General features: G+C 40.2%; 2 protein-coding genes across 2 annotated transcripts; both read left to right on the top strand.

Annotated features, from left to right (window-relative positions):
* Positions 1-888: 888 nt before the first annotated feature.
* LOC143604077 (uncharacterized) lies at positions 889-15,329 on the top strand. The gene is made up of 4 exons (XM_077080668.1): positions 889-942; positions 993-2,669; positions 13,382-14,384; positions 15,214-15,329. Exons 1-4 carry the CDS (start codon positions 889-891, stop codon positions 15,327-15,329), a joined length of 2,850 nt encoding a protein of 949 aa, XP_076936783.1.
* A 4,893-nt stretch (positions 15,330-20,222) lies between these two features.
* On the top strand, positions 20,223-22,411 carry LOC143604075 (2-isopropylmalate synthase A-like). The gene is made up of 9 exons (XM_077080666.1): positions 20,223-20,764; positions 20,891-21,104; positions 21,180-21,260; positions 21,409-21,498; positions 21,683-21,769; positions 21,866-21,966; positions 22,096-22,129; positions 22,204-22,278; positions 22,370-22,411. Exons 1-9 carry the CDS (start codon positions 20,241-20,243, stop codon positions 22,409-22,411), a joined length of 1,248 nt encoding a protein of 415 aa, XP_076936781.1. The 5' UTR covers positions 20,223-20,240.
* Positions 22,412-22,851: the final 440 nt, after the last annotated feature.

The raw sequence follows: 22,851 nt of genomic DNA, 5'->3' as shown, positions 1-22,851 counted from the left end.
CGCCTAAGGTTTAACTTCGCCTGAAGCCAAGTTCGCCTAAGGTTTAACTTCGCCTGAAGCCAAGTTCGCCTAAGGTTTAACTTCGCCTGAAGCCAAGTTCGCCTAAGGTATAACTTCGCCTGAAGCCAAGTTCGCCTAAGGTTTAACTTCGCCTGAAGCCAGGTTCGCCTAAGGTTTAACTTCGCCTGAAGCCAGGTTCGCCTAAGGTTTAACTTCGCCTGAAGCGAAGTTCGTTTATAAAATAAATTAAAAACCTAATGGAAAATGTGTTAAGGCAGTTATCGAAAATAAAATTTTTCCAAGCTGACCTGGCAGCTTAACCCCAGCCAGGGGCTCTGCCCCTTGGACCCCGCTAGGGGCTGCCGCCCCTAGAACCCCGCTGCCAGGGGCGCTGCCCCCGGACCCCCGTTCGTTGTGGGTCATATATAGATAGAAATACAAAACGAGTAGTAGTAGTTAATTGATATGTGTAAATATTATACAGTTAGCCGAGCCCAGTTAAAGAAAGGAATTACGATCAGGCGAAGTTAAACCTTAGGCGAACTTGGCTTCAGGCGAAGTTAAACCTTAGGCGAACTTGGCTTCAGGCGAAGTTATACCTTAGGCGAACTTGGCCGTAGGCGAAGTTATCCTTAGGCGAAGTTACGCTTGAAGGCGAAGTTACGCTTGAAGGCGAAGTTCATCAGGCGAACTTAATCTTGCAGGCGAAGTTATCGCGCTGCAGATCTGTTTGCCCATAAATCCTTCGTTTCTTAGCCAAATAACTCGATTTTGGTACCCACGGAATCGTATGATCGGCGCCTACAAATCCCAACCATCAAATCGGCCTAAAATCGACGTTTTAGGGGTCCGATTTGGGCAGTTTGGGTTTCGGGTCCGGTTGCAACAATGTCGGTGGTAACAACGCCGGTGGCAACAACGCCAGTGGAAACAATGCTGGAGGCAACAATCCTCCTGTTGGTATTCGTGTCTGGCTTGAGCGTTTTCAAAAGCAAAAGCCAAAATCCTTTAGTACTGCTAGTTCTCCAGTAGAAGCTGAAAACTGGATCGCACACATCGAGAAACTGTTTGAAGTGCTGGGTGTTGAAGATGTGTTTAAGGTTCGATTAGCTACTTACAAGCTCGAAGATGAAGCTCACAGATGGTGGAAGACACTGAAAGCTGCCCGTGGTGGAGACAATTATGCTGCTACACTTCCTTGGAATGAATTCCGTACTTTGTTTTACCAACAGTATTTCACTGATGCTGATCGCAGTGAATATTTGAGAGAATATTCTTCAATTATTCAGGCTAATGATGAGCCCATCGTTGAGTTTAAAAATCGTTTCAGTCGATTGGTTAGTTTTCTTGGCCCAACTGTAGGCACGCAAGAACAACAGACCAACCATTTCAAGTGGGCCATTTGTGACCGAGATAGGAAGTTTATCTTGAACCTCCGTTTTAATGACATAAATGAGATAGTTGATGCGGTTAAGAACCTTGATAATGATAAGAAACACCGCCAGAAGTCTTTTGATGAAAGTCGTAAGCGGCCAAGAGAAAATAATCAGGGTCAATCTTCTTCTCAGGTTGGAACCGAACAGTCCCTTGTACCCCGAGACCGTAGACAGCGTACTGATAGGAATTTCAACAATCAGCCACGAAATGGGGGAAATCAAAATCAGAATCATAGGCCCGCACAGAATAATATGCAACAACATCATAACCCCACCAGAGCTCAACCACTTAATCAACAAAACCGAAATACTCCTCTGTGTGGCACGTGTGGGAAACGTCATGGAGGTGCTTGTCGTCGAGCTGAAGGTCGTTGTTTTAGATGCGGAGATGCAGGACACATGATCAGAGACTGCCCTCAGCGGGACCCTAGGGCTAATACTAGGGAAGATGCTAGATCTGCTGCAGAAGGACGAGTTTTTACACTTACAGCTAACGATGCAGCTAATGCCCCAGGTATGGTTTCCGGTAATTTACAAATTGGTGATCGTGATACATATGTTTTATTTGATACTGGTGCGACACATTCTGTGGTATCACTCTTATTTGCTAAATATTTAATGACTATGCCTACTGCCTTAGAGTACCCTTTAGTGATATCTACTCCTCTGAGAGACACCACTGTTATCTCTCACGTTTATAATGAGTGTCCAATCCGAATCAATTCAGTTATCCGTGCCGCAGACTTGTATCCTATGCATATGAGCGACTTTGATGTTATTCTGGGTATGGACTGGTTATCGCAACATAATGTTATGATCGAATGTCAGACTCGTCGTGTTTTATTTGGAAATCCTCAGTGTCCCGAAATTATCTATCAGGGGACCCAGCCTCGAAAATCTTTAAAAATTATTTCTGCGCTTAAGGCTCATAAGTTTCTATCGCACGGTTGTGCGGGATTTCTTGCTTCGGTTAAAGCTACATCTTCTAATGAACCCAAAATCTCCGATTATCCGACTGTTTGTGATTTTCCGGATGTTTTTCCTAAAGAATTGCCTGGACTTCCACCTGATCGCGAGGTAGAGTTTACTATTGATCTTGTCCCTGGTGCCGAGCCGATTTCTAAGGCACCCTATCGTATGGCACCTTTGGAGCTTAAGGAGCTCAAAGAGCAGCTACAAGAATTATTGGAACTGGGTTTTATTAGACCGAGTGTCTCTCCTTGGGGCGCACCGGTCTTATTCGTGAAGAAGAAGGATGGTTCATTAAGACTCTGTATTGACTATCGGGAGTTGAATAAAATCACCATTCGAAATCGTTATCCCTTGCCTCGTATCGATGATCTATTCGACCAGCTTCAAGGCGCCAAATGTTTTTCTAAGATTGATTTGAGATCTGGTTACCATCAGCTTAAGATCAAAGATTCAGATGTTTCTAAGTCAGCTTTTCGTACTCGTTATGGCCATTATGAATTCTTAGTGATGCCGTTTGGGTTAACCAATGTAAGGCCCCGTTACCGGTAACCCTACTTTCGTGTTGGATTTACTCATAAACACAGTTCTAAATATCAGAGTTAATTAAAAACTTTACGCGGAATATAAAACTTTCATAAAACATTACATATCGATTCATAATCATGTCTTAAAACATTCCTCTTGTCTTTCAAAATCAAAACATAACTTATAAAACATATCAGATCTTCAGATGCCAGGCTTTAGTCTTCTGCCATGTGTCCTCCACTCAAGCCAGCTGTCTCAACCTACTCACCTGCGTGCATACTAAAAGTCAGCTACGCTGAGTGAGTTCTAGTTAATCATACAATACCATACAATACCTTATTACATACATACGTACTTAACCTCATAACTTTCTTTCATACACACATAAGTACTCATGCCTTCATTCTTACTTACATACTTCCTTTCTTACTTACATACTTTCTTTACATTCATAATCATACGTTTTAAAGAGCCTTTCGCCCTATAACCTCACAGATATTATAAGGGTCTGGTCCCTAACATCACAGATATTATAAGGGTCTGGTCCCTAACATCACAGATATTATAAGGGTCTGGTCCCTAACATCACAGATATTATTAGGGTCTGGTCCCTAACATCACAGATATTATTAGGGTCTGGTCCCTAACATCACAGATATTATTAGGGTCTGGTCCCTTGTTTTCGAATATTAGTAGGGTTCGATTCCCTCTTCGTTACCATACAACCATACATCATACCTCGAGTATTATTAGGGCTCGGTACCCTTTTCGTAACCATACAACCATACAACCGTCATTTCCTTCCTTTATTAACTTTATTACGTTCATACACATAAACATACATATCATACTTGCCATATTTATAACGTTACAACCTGACAGTACGTGCAATATCCGAAGATCGTTCACGTACCATCAAGCAATCGTTCATACATATCATACTTACCATATTTATAACGTTACAACCTGACAGTACGTGCAATATCCGAAGATCGTTCACGTACCATCAAGCAATCATTCATACATATCATACTTACCATATTTATAACGTTACAACCTGACAGTACGTGCAATATCCGAAGATCGTTCACGTACCATCAAGCAATCATTCATACATATCATACTTACCATATTTATAACGTTACAACCTGACAGTACGTGCAATATCCGAAGATCGTTCACGTACCATCAAGCAATCGTTCATACATAACATACTTACCATATTTATAACGTTACAACCTGACAGTACGTGCAATATCCGAAGATCGTTCACGTACCATCAAGCAATCATTCATACATATCACATATATCACATATGGCATACACTTATCACTTAGGATAAATGTATTAACAACACATCAAGTATGCACACAGCCCCGAAAACATAACAAGGAATGGGGCTAGAAACTCACCTGGATCCTGTTACGCTCGCCGTTGATCGTAATTCCTTTCTTTAACTGGGCTCGGCTAACTGTATAATATTTACACATATCAATTAACTACTACTACTCGTTTTGTATTTCTATCTATATATGACCCACAACGAACGGGGGTCCGGGGGCAGCGCCCCTGGCAGCGGGGTTCTAGGGGCGGCAGCCCCTAGCGGGGTCCAAGGGGCAGAGCCCCTGGCTGGGGTTAAGCTGCCAGGTCAGCTTGGAAAAATTTTATTTTCGATAACTGCCTTAACACATTTTCCATTAGGTTTTTAATTTATTTTATAAACGAACTTCGCTTCAGGCGAAGTTAAACCTTAGGCGAACCTGGCTTCAGGCGAAGTTAAACCTTAGGCGAACCTGGCTTCAGGCGAAGTTAAACCTTAGGCGAACCTGGCTTCAGGCGAAGTTAAACCTTAGGCGAACCTGGCTTCAGGCGAAGTTAAACCTTAGGCGAACTTGGCTTCAGGCGAAGTTATACCTTAGGCGAACTTGGCTTCAGGCGAAGTTAAACCTTAGGCGAACTTGGCTTCAGGCGAAGTTAAACCTTAGGCGAACTTGGCTTCAGGCGAAGTTAAACCTTAGGCGAACTTGGCTTCAGGCGAAGTTATACCTTAGGCGAACTTGGCCGTAGGCGAAGTTATCCTTAGGCGAAGTTACGCTTGAAGGCGAAGTTACGCTTGAAGGCGAAGTTCATCAGGCGAACTTAATCTTGCAGGCGAAGTTATCGCGCTGCAGATCTGTTTGCCCATAAATCCTTCGTTTCTTAGCCAAATAACTCGATTTTGGTACCCACGGAATCGTATGATCGGCGCCTACAAATCCCAACCATCAAATCGGCCTAAAATCGACGTTTTAGGGGTCCGATTTGGGCAGTTTGGGTTTCGGGTCCGGTTAACCCATCAAATCCTAACCATTTTCAGTACTATAAGCTTTGGTGGATTTGTTCTTACCTTACCAACTCAGATCTATCAACAAAATCTCGGGTCTCGGCTTCGAATCTTGATCGGTTAGTATGTGTGTGTTTTGAGGAGTGTGTGGAGTGTGTGTGGAGTTTGGTGAGAAATGAGATATTTTGGGATTAAGGGGGTATTTATATCCCTGAAATCCCATTCTCATTTATCCTATCTCAATTAATCCAAGTCCATGACCCGCTCCTACTCGATATTAATAATTAAAACGCGAAATCACTAACATAACTTCCTTTATTCAACATTATAAATTTTAGGATGTTACAAGTCTTCCCCCCTTAAGGAGGTTTCGTCCCCGAAACCTAACTATTACATAAACAAACTAGGGTAAAACTTGCGCATCTCATCCTCGGCTTCCCAAGTAGCATCTGATCCCTTGCGGTGTTTCCATATTACTTTTACCAAAGGTATAGTTTTGTGACGAAGCTGCTTCTCCTTGCGATCAACGATCTTTATCGGTTGCTCGATGTAGTTCAATTGTTCATCAACCTCAATGTCCATTAATGGCACGTGAGACGTGTCATCAGCTAGACACTTCCTCAGATGAGAAACATGGAAGGTTGAATGAATTCCTTCTAACTCATCGGGTAAATCCAGCTTATAAGCTACTTCCCCCACACGATACAAAATTTTAAATGGTCCAATGTACCTCGGACTTAGCTTCCCTCTCTTTCTAAAACGGATAATTCCTTTCCAAGGCGAGACCTTAAGCATCACATAGTCGCCAACGTTAAACTCAATTGGTCGTCGCCGCTTATCTGCATAAGACTTTTGTCTGTCTTGAGCGGCTTTCATTCTTGCTTTGATCTGATCGAACTTTGAAAACGTTTCTTGAACCACTTCTAGGCTTCCCATTTCCTTCTGACCAATCTCACCCCAACACACCGGGGTTCTACATCGTCGACCGTAAAGCATCTCAAACGGTGGCATACCAATGCTCGAATGGTAACTGTTGTTATAGGAGAACTCTGCCAGATGCAGATGATCATCCCAACTTCCACCAAAATCTAAAACACAAGCACGTAGCATATCCTCAAGGGTTTGGATCGTCCTTTCGGACTGTCCATCGGTTTGAGGATGGTACGCCGTACTGATGTTCAACCTCGTCCCCATAGCTTCATGGAATTTCTTCCAGAATCTTGAAGTAAACCATGTATCTCTATCAGACACGATCGATAACGGTACTCCATGCTTGGTTACAATTTCTTTAATGAACAAGCTTGCTAACGTTTCTGACGAGATGGCCTCTCGTATGGGTAGAAAGTGAGCACTCTTGGTCAAACGGTCCACAATCACCCAGATGGTATCATGTTGCTTAGCTGTACGAGGTAGCTTAGTTATGAAATCCATGGTGATGTGTTCCCATTTCCACTCAGGTATCTCTAGCGGTTGCATCATCCCATAAGGCTTCTGATGTTCGGCTTTGACTTGTAAGCAAGTTAAGCACTTACCGACATAATCTACTACATCATTCTTCATTCCAGGCCACCAGTAATCCCTTTTCAAGTCTTGGTACATCTTTGTAGCTCCAGGATGGATTGAGTACCTTGACTTATGAGCTTCATCTAAGATTCGACTTCTAAGATCACCATGGCGTGGAATCCACATACGGTCAAATCTAGTTTTAACTCCATGAGTGTTTTCCATCAGCTCATCTTGCTGGCCATAAATCCTTTCTTTCTTTACTAACCCTTCGTCTACTAACACTTCAGACTGCACTTTGATGATTTCTTCAAAAAGACTTGAGTTCATGATCAACTTGTATGACTTCACGGTTGCAAGGACTTCCTCATTCATACGACTTAACGCATCAGCGACCACGTTAGCTTTACCGGGGTAATACTTAATCTCACAGTCGTAATCCTTTATCAATTCTAACCATCTTCTCTGTCTCATGTTCAGTTCTTTCTGCTCGAAGAAGTACTTTAAACTCTTATGATCGGTATAGATAGTACACTTAGTACCGTACAGATAATGCCTCCATATCTTAAGAGCATGCACTACGGCTGCTAACTCCAAATCATGCGTCGGATAAGTACTCTCATGGACCTTCAACTGTCTAGACGCGTAGGCTATCACCTTCCCTCGTTGCATCAACACGCAACCTAACCCTTGATGCGAGGCATCAGCACAAACAACAAAATCCTCATCACCATCGGGTAAAGTAAGGATTGGAGCTTGCGTGAGTCTTCTCTTTAATTCTTCAAAGGCTTCTTCTTGAAATTTTCCCCAACTGAATACTATCGACTTTCGGGTCATACCGGTCAGCGGTGCGGCTATCTTGGAGAAACCTTCGATGAACCTCCTGTAGTAGCCGGCTAACCCTAGGAAACTTCGTATATCAGTCGGATTCTGCGGAGTCTTCCAATTCGTTATCGCCTCAATCTTAGCTGGGTCCACGGTAATCCCTTCCGAATTAATCACGTGACCTAGAAATTGCACTTCTCTTAACCAGAACGCGCATTTCGAAAACTTGGCATACAACTTCTCTTTCTTCAGAACTTCCAATACTTCTCTCAAATGCTCCGCATGGTCAGACTCGCTCCTTGAATATATTAATATGTCATCAATGAAAACGATAACTGACTTATCCAACATTGGTCGACACACCCTGTTCATCATGTCCATAAATGCTGCAGGAGCATTTGTTAGACCGAATGACATTACGAGGAACTCGTAGTGTCCATATCGCGTTCGGAACGCCGTCTTAGGGACGTCTGCCTCCTTTACCTTCAGTTGATGGTAGCCTGATCTAAGATCTATTCGTGAGAACCAACTCGAACCTTGCAGTTGGTCAAACAGATCGTCAATCCTAGGCAAGGGGTATCTATTCTTTACCGTAAGCTTATTCAACTCACGATAGTCTATGCACATTCTCATACTTCCATCCTTTTTCTTCACAAACAAAACCGGTGCGCCCCAAGGAGAAACACTCGGTCTGATAAAACCCTTGTCGAGGAGTTCTTGCAGTTGGGACATCAATTCCTTCATCTCGGACGGTGCTAGACGGTAAGGCGCTTTCGCGACGGGCTGGGCTCCTGGTACTAGATCTATCTGAAATTCTATCTCTCGCTCAGGTGGCAACCCCGGAAGATCCTCAGGGAATACTTCTGGGTAGTCGCGCACAATAGGAACATTCTTCATTTCTTTCGTCTCGGCCGTAGCGTTGACAACATACGCCAGGTAGGCACCGCACCCTCGCCTTAACAAACCCTCGGCTTTTATCATCGAAATGACATTAAGCCCATAACTCTCCTTATCACCATAAACCGTCACCGCACTACCATCCAATGACTTTAACCTTATCATCTTACTTTTACATACTATCTGAGCCTCAAACTCAGACAACCAATCCATACCCAAGACTACATCGAACCCTCCTAAGGCCATAACATACAAAGTAACAGGGAACTCATGTCCCTCTAACTCTATCTTACAATTCTTAACCATTTTTGTTATTTTCACCGAAGTGTCACTTGCGGTTTCTACTACAAAAGTTTCAGACACTCGGCAGCCTTTCATTTTAGCTAGTTTACTAAACGTCGTAGCTACAAAACTTCTATTCGCACCAGAATCAAATAATACAGAAGCGGAAACATCGTTCACTAGAAACATACCTGTGACGACATCCGGAATCTGCCTGGCTTGTTCCTGGGTCAGCATGTAGGCTCTAGTTCTGGGCCTAGCTTGATCGGCATCCTTCTTTCCACTACCTCCAGCTACACCTTCAGTGCACTCCCTTGACATATGGCCTGTCTTGCCACATTTGTAACATGCTGGCTTCGCACTGCACTCATTGGCATAATGCCCTACCTTCCCGCACTTATAACAGGCATTCGACCCCATTCTACATTCCCCACCATGAGCCTTTCCACATTTGAGACAAACGTTAGAACTTTTACCCCACTTGCACTCACCACCATGCCTCTTTCCGCAGGTCTTACACGATCTCTTCTCCCACACTTTCTGTTTCTTATCCTTGGAGTTCCATAACTGAGTACCGGGTCGTTTAGCAGGAGTGACCCCTTTCTTCTCTTTCTCTTCGTCCCTTTCCACCATATCATCCGCGGCCACGTCAGCATAGACCATTTCCGCGAGTCCAACAGCCGAATCAAAAGTAGCAGGTTGAATCGCCCTGACTAACATGCGGACCTTTTGTGGCAACCCCCTCACATAACATTTGATTCTCTTGACCTCAGTGTCAACCATGTCAGGCACCAACTTAGATAGTCGGTTGAACTCCGTGGTATACTCACGATGCGTCATCATACCGGCTTTTAAATTCTGGAACTTCATCTCCGTTCTTTCAACCTCGGCATCTGCACAGAACTTCTTCATTACCAACTCTTTCAAATCTTCCCACTTCATCTCTTTGATCTCTTCACGGGTCTTCCTCTGCTCCACACTCTCCCACCAATACATAGCCTCATCTACGAATGACTGAGTAGCATAACCCACAGCTTGGTCGGGACGGCATTCGCTAATGCGGATAACCTTGTCCATAGCGGTTATCCACTGGAGAGTAGCGATTGCGTCTCCTAAACCAGTCAGCTTAGGCGGGTCACAACCTTTGAAGGACTTATAGCTGCACCCACCTTGTCCTCCTCTCCTATCATCGACTTTCACAGACTTATCCCCACTCGAGGCCCCTCTTTCACCTTCCCCATCCTTTCTACCATCACCACCCGCCCCTTCAGCAGTTCGCTCACGGCTTCCAGCAGATCCTTCGGGATTCAGGTTCTTCACAGCAGCAACTACAGCCTGAACGATGGCTGCTTGAACTGCGGGGCTAAGTTGAACTTCTTTGTTGTTGTTCTGGTCTCCTCCAGCTGCGCTTCCTTCATCTTCGGTGTGGGAAGCTTCTTCTACCAAAGGTTGCCGGACAAGACGAGGCCTGCCACGACGTCCAGTGCGACCCCCAGTTTCAACAAATTCTCCAGCTCCAGCCATTAGTATTCTAAAGGGGAAAACACAAACATCATCACTCAAGGAACTATCTAGTACAAGGATAGTAAGGCTAACAGGTAATAACAGTGGCCAGTTGTGATTAGCTGATCACGTTACTTTCCGTGTCCTATACACTTCCTTTTATGAGTCTATTTGTGCTGGTTCTACTTAAGTAGTTAGTCAATTCAAACAATCAATTATTCCTATCCGTACCATTCTCATATCTTTTCTTTCTCATTAACGTATATCATTTAATCATACCTTTCACCTTTACTGATCTTGCTTGAGCGACACATGGCATTCTTGAACTGGCATCTTCTTTCTTTTCTTACTTAAATCCCATTCTCTGTTCGAGTCTAAGCATGTAGGATGCTTAAATCTCTCGAACTTTGCTCTGATACCAACTTGTAAGGCCCCGTTACCGGTAACCCTACTTTCGTGTTGGATTTACTCATAAACACAGTTCTAAATATCAGAGTTAATTAAAAACTTTACGCGGAATATAAAACTTTCATAAAACATTACATATCGATTCATAATCATGTCTTAAAACATTCCTCTTGTCTTTCAAAATCAAAACATAACTTATAAAACATATCAGATCTTCAGATGCCAGGCTTTAGTCTTCTGCCATGTGTCCTCCACTCAAGCCAGCTGTCTCAACCTACTCACCTGCGTGCATACTAAAAGTCAGCTACGCTGAGTGAGTTCTAGTTAATCATACAATACCATACAATACCTTATTACATACATACGTACTTAACCTCATAACTTTCTTTCATACACACATAAGTACTCATGCCTTCATTCTTACTTACATACTTTCTTTCTTACTTACATACTTTCTTTACATTCATAATCATACGTTTTAAAGAGCCTTTCGCCCTATAACCTCACAGATATTATAAGGGTCTGGTCCCTAACATCACAGATATTATAAGGGTCTGGTCCCTAACATCACAGATATTATAAGGGTCTGGTCCCTAACATCACAGATATTATAAGGGTCTGGTCCCTAACATCACAGATATTATTAGGGTCTGGTCCCTAACATCACAGATATTATTAGGGTCTGGTCCCTAACATCACAGATATTATTAGGGTCTGGTCCCTTGTTTTCGAATATTAGTAGGGTTCGATTCCCTCTTCGTTACCATACAACCATACATCATACCTCGAGTATTATTAGGGCTCGGTACCCTTTTCGTAACCATACAACCATACAACCGTCATTTCCTTCCTTTATTAACTTTATTACGTTCATACACATAAACATACATATCATACTTGCCATATTTATAACGTTACAACCTGACAGTACGTGCAATATCCGAAGATCGTTCACGTACCATCAAGCAATCGTTCATACATATCATACTTACCATATTTATAACGTTACAACCTGACAGTACGTGCAATATCCGAAGATCGTTCACGTACCATCAAGCAATCATTCATACATATCATACTTACCATATTTATAACGTTACAACCTGACAGTACGTGCAATATCCGAAGATCGTTCACGTACCATCAAGCAATCATTCATACATATCATACTTACCATATTTATAACGTTACAACCTGACAGTACGTGCAATATCCGAAGATCGTTCACGTACCATCAAGCAATCGTTCATACATAACATACTTACCATATTTATAACGTTACAACCTGACAGTACGTGCAATATCCGAAGATCGTTCACGTACCATCAAGCAATCATTCATACATATCACATATATCACATATGGCATACACTTATCACTTAGGATAAATGTATTAACAACACATCAAGTATGCACACAGCCCCGAAAACATAACAAGGAATGGGGCTAGAAACTCACCTGGATCCTGTTACGCTCGCCGTTGATCGTAATTCCTTTCTTTAACTGGGCTCGGCTAACTGTATAATATTTACACATATCAATTAACTACTACTACTCGTTTTGTATTTCTATCTATATATGACCCACAACGAACGGGGGTCCGGGGGCAGCGCCCCTGGCAGCGGGGTTCTAGGGGCGGCAGCCCCTAGCGGGGTCCAAGGGGCAGAGCCCCTGGCTGGGGTTAAGCTGCCAGGTCAGCTTGGAAAAATTTTATTTTCGATAACTGCCTTAACACATTTTCCATTAGGTTTTTAATTTATTTTATAAACGAACTTCGCTTCAGGCGAAGTTAAACCTTAGGCGAACCTGGCTTCAGGCGAAGTTAAACCTTAGGCGAACCTGGCTTCAGGCGAAGTTAAACCTTAGGCGAACTTGGCTTCAGGCGAAGTTATACCTTAGGCGAACTTGGCTTCAGGCGAAGTTAAACCTTAGGCGAACTTGGCTTCAGGCGAAGTTAAACCTTAGGCGAACTTGGCTTCAGGCGAAGTTAAACCTTAGGCGAACTTGGCTTCAGGCGAAGTTAAACCTTAGGCGAACTTGGCTTCAGGCGAAGTTAAACCTTAGGCGAACTTGGCTTCAGGCGAAGTTATACCTTAGGCGAACTTGGCCGTAGGCGAAGTTATCCTTAGGCGAAGTTACGCTTGAAGGCGAAGTTACGCTTGAAGGCGAAGTTCATCAGGCGAACTTAATCTTGCAGGCGAAGTTATCGCGCTGCAGATCTGTTTGCCCATAAATCCTTCGTTTCTTAGCCAAATAACTCGATTTTGGTACCCACGGAATCGTATGATCGGCGCCTACAAATCCCAACCATCAAATCGGCCTAAAATCGACGTTTTAGGGGTCCGATTTGGGCAGTTTGGGTTTCGGGTCCGGTTAACCCATCAAATCCTAACCATTTTCAGTACTATAAGCTTTGGTGGATTTGTTCTTACCTTACCAACTCAGATCTATCAACAAAATCTCGGGTCTCGGCTTCGAATCTTGATCGGTTAGTATGTGTGTGTTTTGAGGAGTGTGTGGAGTGTGTGTGGAGTTTGGTGAGAAATGAGATATTTTGGGATTAAGGGGGTATTTATATCCCTGAAATCCCATTCTCATTTATCCTATCTCAATTAATCCAAGTCCATGACCCGCTCCTACTCGATATTAATAATTAAAACGCGAAATCACTAACATAACTTCCTTTATTCAACATTATAAATTTTAGGATGTTACAACCAATGCCCCGGCCGTTTTCATGGACTTGATGAACCGAGTTTTTCGAGAATTTCTTGATAAGTTCGTGACAGTCTTCATCGACGATATTCTAATTTATTCTAAAAGTAAAGCGGAACATGAGGATCATCTTCGTATCGTACTCGAGATTTTACGTAAAAAGAAGCTTTATGCAAAATTCTCAAAATGCGAGTTCTGGCTAAGCAAGGTAGCGTTTTTGGGTCACATTGTGTCGGCCGAAGGCATTACAATGGACCCGGCTAAAATCGAGGCAGTCACTAATTGGCCTAGACCTACCTCAGTCTCAGAAGTCCGTAGTTTTCTCGGCCTTGCCGGTTATTATCGCCGATTTGTTGAAGGTTTTTCCGCCATCGCCCTACCCCTCACGCAACTGTTAAGGAAAGGGGTTAAGTTCTCCTTGAATGATGATCGAGAGAAAAGTTTTGAAGAACTAAAGAAGCGATTGGTTTCTAATCCGATTCTTACACTTCCTTCAGGCACGGGTGGATACCAAATTTATAGTGATGCTTCTAAGAAAGGTCTCGGCTGCGTTTTAATGCAGCATGGTAAATTCATTGCATACGCCTCACGACAGTTGAAACCTTACGAGGTTAACTATCCGACGCATGACCTCGAACTCGCTGCAGTTATTTTCGCGTTGAAAATCTGGCGTCATTATCTTTATGGAGAGACTTGCGATATTTTCACTGATCATAAGAGCTTGAAATATATCTTCACTCAGAAGGAACTGAACATGAGGCAGAGACGTTGGTTAGAACTTCTAAAAGATTACGACGCTATCATACAGTATCATCCGGGGAAGGCAAACGTTGTAGCCGATGCTCTTAGTCGGAAGAGTTCCGGAACGATAAATTCTTTTCAGCTGCAACCTCATATCCTCAATGATCTGGATAGATTGGGTATTGGTCTCCATTTTGGTGATACCAATGGATATCTAGCCAGATTTCAGATTGAGCCTGGGGTTAAGCTGCCAGGTCAGCTTGGAAAAATTTTATTTTCGATAACTGCCTTAACACATTTTCCATTAGGTTTTTAATTTATTTTATAAACGAACTTCGCTTCAGGCGAAGTTAAACCTTAGGCGAACTTGGCTTCAGGCGAAGTTAAACCTTAGGCGAACCTGGCTTCAGGCGAAGTTAAACCTTAGGCGAACCTGGCTTCAGGCGAAGTTAAACCTTAGGCGAACCTGGCTTCAGGCGAAGTTATACCTTAGGCGAACTTGGCTTCAGGCGAAGTTAAACCTTAGGCGAACTTGGCTTCAGGCGAAGTTAAACCTTAGGCGAACTTGGCTTCAGGCGAAGTTAAACCTTAGGCGAACTTGGCTTCAGGCGAAGTTATACCTTAGGCGAACTTGGCCGTAGGCGAAGTTATCCTTAGGCGAAGTTACGCTTGAAGGCGAAGTTACGCTTGAAGGCGAAGTTCATCAGGCGAACTTAATCTTGCAGGCGAAGTTATCGCGCTGCAGATCTGTTTGCCCATAAATCCTTCGTTTCTTAGCCAAATAACTCGATTTTGGTACCCACGGAATCGTATGATCGGCGCCTACAAATCCCAACCATCAAATCGGCCTAAAATCGACGTTTTAGGGGTCCGATTTGGGCAGTTTGGGTTTCGGGTCCGGTTAACCCATCAAATCCTTAGGCGAACTTGGCTTAGGCGAAGTTAAACCTTAGGCGACACGAATACCAACAGGAGGATTGTTGCCTCCAGCATTGTTTCCACTGGCGTTGTTGCCACCGGCGTTGTTACCACCGACATTGTTGCAACCGGCATTGTTCTGCTGCAACTGTTGTATGATGTTAGGGACTGCCGCAGCAATAGCCGCATTGACGGCGTTAGCGACAAGGGTCACAAGAGGTGGGTCGTTTCCAGCATCATTCCCGTTTTGGCGGTTAACACGTCTTCTAGGAGGCATCTGAAAGTAAGATAACGTATGAATTGAACGATAAGGATTTACGGAATAGGCGGAAGACGAAAAGGAAAATCCTAACTCGACGTCTACCCATTAACTCACATTTTTAATTATTTTCGTTTAAGTTTTCCACAAGAAAGAGCCTGGGCTCTGATACCATAACTGTAACACCCCAACCCGGAGCAGGCTGACGTGTCACTATTACAGATATCATAGACTAAACAAAAACCATTTAAATGAAATGAAAAGAATCCCATGGCAACCAAAAGAGTTAAAAACACTGAAAGAAATATTAAGTCAAATTTATTAAATGCTTAAAGAAAATTAAATCAAGTCCTTATTCTTGAGCTTCATTTTACTCTCATCACTGATCTCCCCGATTTCCCGAATTACCTGTTAGCAAATAAGACAGACACAAACAAGAAAATACGGCTGAGCCAAAAATTTGCCCAGTAACGGAGAGAACAATAGTACAGGTAAAGGCATACATAAGACAAAACACATACTGAAATAAAACTGAAACTATTGCGGATATAAAACCACGTTTTAGACCGAACTAGAATTAGATGCGAAACATAATCCGATACACGATCGGGACGTAATCTGAATATACTCAAATTTAACCAAATGCGTATACACATATCAAAACGGACCAGAAATATAGCGAAACAAAATATAATTACTAAAATACACGACGATGATGTTAAAATAAATAGGTCGTGTGATACGGAAGCACCCAGAGCCTAAACAGAGGGGTACACAGCTAGCTAGTCCATGCACCAAGGAGACGGTGTGGGTGGCGTGCACACATTGTTCCATCTCAAACAGGAGTCAGGAGTCAGGAGTCGGAGCTAAGATCGATCTATACGCCTCTAAGTGGCCAAGGTACTACATGAGTACTTTCAGAGACGCCGTGAACTTTGATTACGCACTGTCACGATAAGTGCCATGTCGTTGACGCCCCAACGACAAGTCAGAAATGCTCGGGTAACAGAGTACTGAACTAAAGTCGTATAACTAAAAGATATTTAAACAGGAACATGCAATAATGAATTCAAAATATATATAACCTATTGTATGCTATAAAATTAATATAACCATATCATACGAATAAACTGAACTAGATAACAAAAATCCGCACTACGAAATGACGGACATCGAATATAAAATGGACTAGAACCAATACTATGAGTGAAGAAAAACAAAATCCGTACCTTAAACAAAGCAAAAAGAAAAGATAAGGTTGTCTTCAACTATATTGAGAATCTACATTATAATATAGTTCACATAAGATTTATTGAACTCAAAATATATTGCGTGATTAACCGATCGGTTTTCCGGCGACAAGGGCTTTTTATAAATAAAAATAATAATAATAATTCGACACTTGATTTCATAAAAGTCATGTAATTGTTACTAATATTAATATATAACGTTAAATGGATGGAAAGAGTTTTGAATTTAACACTAATAGAATAATACTATTAGTTAAACAAAAATAACGGATGAAACTAATTTACGCAGTAGAGTTCATGTTATATATTACTTAGAATATGTGTATAGATATAAGTGTATGAGCAAAATTGTTGCTTTATTCCTTTTAGTTATATGATGGTTTCATAAAACAATTTCCAATGCTCTTATATAATTGTATGGTACAAAACAAGTTTTTACAAAACTCACGTGCATATTCAACAATGTCAGATTAATTTTCTTTTTAGTCAACTTCCTTTTCTTTCTTTATTTATTTACTTTATTTCTGATGAATGATTCTTATCTTTAAACGCAAACATGCTTCTATTAACACATAGAGATTTAAAGCCTTAAATGGCTGGAACAGTCAATCGTCACAGCCGCAAAGTATCGGGATGAATAAAACAAAGGAAGGTCTGGAATTATTACCCGCACTGTGAGATGATATGATCAGGAAGCGGGGCGTCAGAGACGGTAATCCGGAGACGCTTACGACTGCATCGGTCCAACAAACCAACAAAGTTTCTGATCAATTAGAACATCAAAGAAGCAACTAATCTTAAATGCTGGTCATGAATCAAACTGACCTGAGAACAAAATAGATGTCTGGTTGTTAGCGGCCCGGTAGTGTCCGATTTGTAGTGGCGGAGGCAGTCTACGGCGGCAGCGGAGGATGAGGCTTATTTAATAGTGGCGGGGCGATGCGGTGGTGGTAACGAAGAACAAAGGTCGTGTGAGAATAGGAGCTAGTAGGTCTTATGAGATTTGATTGAGAGAGTTTGAAGATGTTTATAAAGAAACGAACATATCATCTCGATCTATCCGCAAGTTTGAATTTGAAGAAGGTAAGTAGATGATGATTGAATTTAGAATAATACACATGTGCTTAAATCTTGAGTTTGAACTTTGAACTCTTCCAGGTTCTATTTATTTATTTATTATTATTATTATTGTTATATAATACTAAAGTTCGGGTTATTATAGACACTGAATGTCTTATCATGTTAAACAATGTAACATGGATACAAAGTTTATAATTTTGGGAACTCATGCAACATTTTTGAAGATTTTAATGTTGTTTGACATAGGTTACTCTCAGAAGACACCGTTATCTATGGGCGTATTGTGGCTGGGATTCGCTTGCAGCGTCTACCTTTATAGCATGTTATAGCCTTGGGCCACATGAGTAATTTTGTCTGTCTTATATGGCTACCTTCCATCATAAGTAATTTTTTAGCATGTTAAATATTTACAGAAAAGTATAACTTTAAACGATCGAAAGTATAAAGTTACAATAAGGTGTTGAGACGCAGTGGATTTTTAAGATAAAGTTACAATACGGTGTTGAGTACACATTCTAATACTTACAACTAGAGTTGGTGTTTATATACGAGTTAATTATATTCTGCCTGAGATGAAAATTAAAATTAATGTTTGCAAAACCAAGTTATGATTAACTTAAGCTTAGAGATCAGTTTTTACCATCTATGTTAATTCAGCTTTAGGTTTGGTCACCATTCACCAAGTGTTGATCAATGTGTTTGCATAAGCATTACTGCACTAGTTTGTGTTAGTTTCTTTACTGTTTATAAGATAAATTTTGGGTGATCAATACAAAATAGCAAAGTCAATAGATTTAAAATACGATTTAAAACATTTAAATTACCATGGATTCCAAACTAAAAAGAATAAAAAAACCCGAAAAGAACACATTCATAACATATTTAGAACTAGGGGATAATTACTCGATCGAAAGAACTCCAATTGACATTTTATTTAAAAAAAAGTTTCACATGTATTATATGTAGGTTAATTAATCTACAAAAAAATATTTAATTTTCTTTTCACACGACTCGACTTTCAGTATAGGTATAATGATCAATGTTTACGTTACACAAGTATTTGCAAATTTTACTATTCACGCCGTAACGTAAATGTTTGCTACGCCTATTTTAAAAGTTGAACGACCATTGCCATTACAGCCAATACCCCTGGCTCTTTAGAATAGGTGGGTCGATTGGTCTAGCTAAGTAATGTTTCATCGATAATTTTACCACATCCATGCATGCATGCGACCTTTAAAACTATTAGATATAATAATCTACCAGTTAATGTTTATTTAACAATCTGTACTCTGACTAGAAGATATGATTTAGTTATCCTAGCTCATCGCCTCATTGTATGAGAAGATATTAATTGGGCCATATCTATTGGAAATAAAGCCCATGAATGTTGGCCCACATATGTCGACTTCATAACAAATTGCTATCAAATAAACAAATTAATGTCCGGAACTTTGTAGAATTATTGAGTTATGATTTATGAAATTTAGGTTTTGCAAGGTTCGGTTTGTACCATTTTGTGATTTTATCATGAGTCAAAACCATCGGGAATAGTATTTCATCATTAAGAACCAAAATCGAACCGTTAAAATTTTTAGTTGAACCGATTAGGATTTTTATCATATATTTGTTTTTTAACATAAACGAACACAAGTAGGTTGTTAATGACAGATACTAGAAGTTTAACTGTTTATTACAACCAGTTTTTGCAAAAAAAAAAAAAAGGAATGGTTATAAAGGTAAATAGGATGACTATTGTGCACTTTTGTAGGTTGTGCTTAATATATGTATTGTATTTGTATGTTGTATTTCTAAAGTTTGGTTTTGTGTTATATTTTTTGAGTTGTGTTATTTGCGATGTTTTGTGTTTACATTTTTAGACGTGTTGTATTTTGCCCCTGCTTTCGTACGTAATTCAAGTATCACATTCCTTTTCCGTTTCCACAAATCCAACATATGAGACAAAACAATAAAATATAGCACAAACTGAAATCATCATAAGAAAATAACACATGATTTGACAAAACTAGTTGGTAGCTATAGATGAAAGCTGATAGCTGTAACTTTTTAGATATATTTTGATGTTAACATTGAGTTAAAAATAACCGTTAGAAGATAACTAAAAAAACAAATTGATGCCAAAGTGATTCGAACTCACACACATACTCTTTAGAAGAGTTATCAAAAAGTGTTTAGGTCATCAGACTCATCACACAAAACTATTAATTTGGTTTTACATTGGAGTAATTAATTGTAAAAAAGTTATAAATAGAAGATGCTACAAAGGATTCTTGTGGCACCGTCAAATTGATATTTATCTAGTATATATATAATAATAATATTGGATCGATCGGTCAGGTTGATCATGAGAAGTGGCATTAGAAGAGCTATACAACAAACATGTGAGTCCAGCAATGTATTCTGTGCATCTTCAATTAGGTTGTGCTGTACAAAGAAACAAATACATATATAGTAAATTAGTATTGGATTTTATGTATTTAAAAAAATATAAGGTTTTGGTTTCAATAACTAGTTTGAGTTATATTTTCCTATGCTAAATGTCCTCAATTCGGTCACCACCAAGCCCCCAACTCACGACCAGTATGGTTTTGAAGTCGTCCCATCGTCCAACCTACATCCCTAACCGCATATCGGACCCCAAGTACATTTGCATCCTCGATACCACTCTTCGTGATGGGGAACAATCGCCGGGAGTCACATTGACACCAGAAGAAAAACTTGACATTGCTCGTCAACTTGCCAAATTTGGCGTAGATGTCATTGAAGCAGGGTTCCCAGCAGCGTCTGAATCCGAGGCAGAAACGGTTAAGTTGATAGCGCAAGAGGTTGGAAATGCGACGACTGAAAAAGAAGTAGGTGTTCATGTGCCGGTGATTGGTTGTCTAGCAAGGTGCACCAAGAAGGACATAGACATTGCATGGGAGGCTGTAAAATATGCAAAATATCCAAGAATACTGATGTTTATAGCAACAAGTGAGATTCATATGAAGTATAAGCTCAATATGACCAAAGTTGAAGTGCTTGAAAAAGCAAAAGGTATGGTGCAATATGCCAAGAGTACTTTAGGGTGTAATGACATTCAATTTTGCATTGAAGATGCTACAAGGTACGTACATTATTATTATTATTATTATTATTATTATTATTATTATTATTATTATTATTATTATTATTATTATTATTATTATTATTATTATTTGCATGATCCTAAATGATAAAGTTTTATTAATAGATCCGAAAAAGAATTTTTATATGAGATCATAGGCGAGGTTATTAAAGTAGGTGCGACGACTGTCGGTGTTGGTGATACCGTCAGCTACAACTTGCCTAGTGAGTATGGGCAGCTCATTGCTGACATAAGAGCCAATACCCCTGCGATTGAGGATGTTATTATTTCAACCCACTGTCATAACGATCTAGGACTTGCTACTGCCAATACTTTAATGGTAATTGCGTGTTTTACCTTTGTGTGTGTTTTGCTTGATTAATTAACTAGCTAAATTATGTGCTTGATTTCCAAGGGGGCTTCTTTTGGTGCAAGACAATTAGAAGTAATGATTAATGGAATCGGAGAGAGAGCTGGTAATGCTTCTTTGGAAGAGGTGGGTCGATCAATAAGTAATATTTTTGTTCTTGACCGATAATTTTACACAATCCATGCATGACTCAGTAAAAAATAGTTGATTAATAACACAAATGATATTAATGTATAAAAATTATTCTAATCGTACATTTGTTGAACAATTACAGGTGGTAATGGCAATAAAATGTAAAAGAGAGTTATTAGATCATCTTTACACAGGAATTAATACAAGACACATGGTGATGACTAGCAAGATGGTATGTGTGTGTGTATATATGGATCTAAATAATCCAAACTATTAACAACCAATCAATATTAATCTCTAACCATCTAACCGGTTGCAATCCAAACTTTCAATTTGTTACCAATATAACAATCTCATACTAATAGGTTGTTAACTCAGTTTACTTCTGATGACGTGGCGTATATACATTTACTTAGGTGGAAGAACACACTGGGATGAAGGTGCAGCCACACAAGGCTATTGTTGGTGCTAATGTTTTTGCTCATCAAAGCGGAATTCATCAGGTGTTTGGTCATTCACACTTCAAACAAGCTTCAATTACATATATAATTACCATTTACCAATATGCATGCATGCTTAATGCTTTCTGATATTTATAGGATGGTGTCCTAAAGAACAGAAGCACATATGAAATCATGTGTCCTGAAGATATTGGACTTCATCGATCTAACGAGTTTGGACTTACATTGGGAAAGCTTAGGTTATTTCTTCTATTAATTGATCAACTTCATAAATTATATTTATCCAAAGATTGTTTAACTTAGCTAGCCCTTGCCATTCAATAGAAAAAATATATATATTTATGTATTTATTATTGTTACACTTGCAGTGGAAGTCATGCTTTGAAAGTGAAGCTGTTTGAGGTAACCAACTCATTGATCCACAAGTGATAAGGCAACAACATTTTAATATTTCTTATTTTTCGTTGTGCACGCAGCTTGGTTATGACTATGACGGGAAGGAACTTAACGATCTTTTCTCACGCTTTAAATCGTTAGCCGAAACAAAGAAGGTACCTATAGTAGTGTTTTTCATGGTATCGAGTGTTTAACCTTATCCATGCAAGAAATTTGCACATCCTTAATTAATCTATGTCCCTGCAGGTTATCACTGATGATGATCTAATAGCGTTGGTTTCAAACTAAGATATCACATTTGTGTATTTTCCTTCGTTGTTTGTATGCGTATATTCGTACTAATGTTTTGGTTGCAAACAATTTCCAACTTAAAGTTTAATCGTTTCAGTGTTTCGAGAAAGAAACAATAAAACAAAATTGAAATGATTTTTGATTGAATTAAACTTTTAGCTAATGTGAAATTATAGAGCAAATAAATGTGATTGTGGCTTGTGACGTGTGATTTGGCTAGATAATATGAAATTGATAATCAAATAATTGTGATTATATATGACTCTGGCTCGTTTCACTTTAACCATGTTTTATTAGATATAAGCATCTTGTAGATCTAGTCTGTGAGAGGTCCAAGTTGGTAGGAGCCAGTATTTTGCATTCATTATTTATTCGTAAAATATCTGTGTAAGTATATAATAAAGGGTGCTCATTGTGACATTCGTCAATTTCGGGTC

The sequence above is a fragment of the Bidens hawaiensis genome, unplaced genomic scaffold (genome assembly GCF_021521415.1).
Source record: "Bidens hawaiensis isolate Kalapana, Puna unplaced genomic scaffold, B.hawaiensis_p1.1 tig00063854_1, whole genome shotgun sequence".
Classification (NCBI taxonomy): domain Eukaryota; kingdom Viridiplantae; phylum Streptophyta; class Magnoliopsida; order Asterales; family Asteraceae; genus Bidens; species Bidens hawaiensis.
The sequence above is the reverse complement of the archived record's forward strand: the minus strand, read 5'-3'. Positions and strand labels throughout refer to the sequence as shown.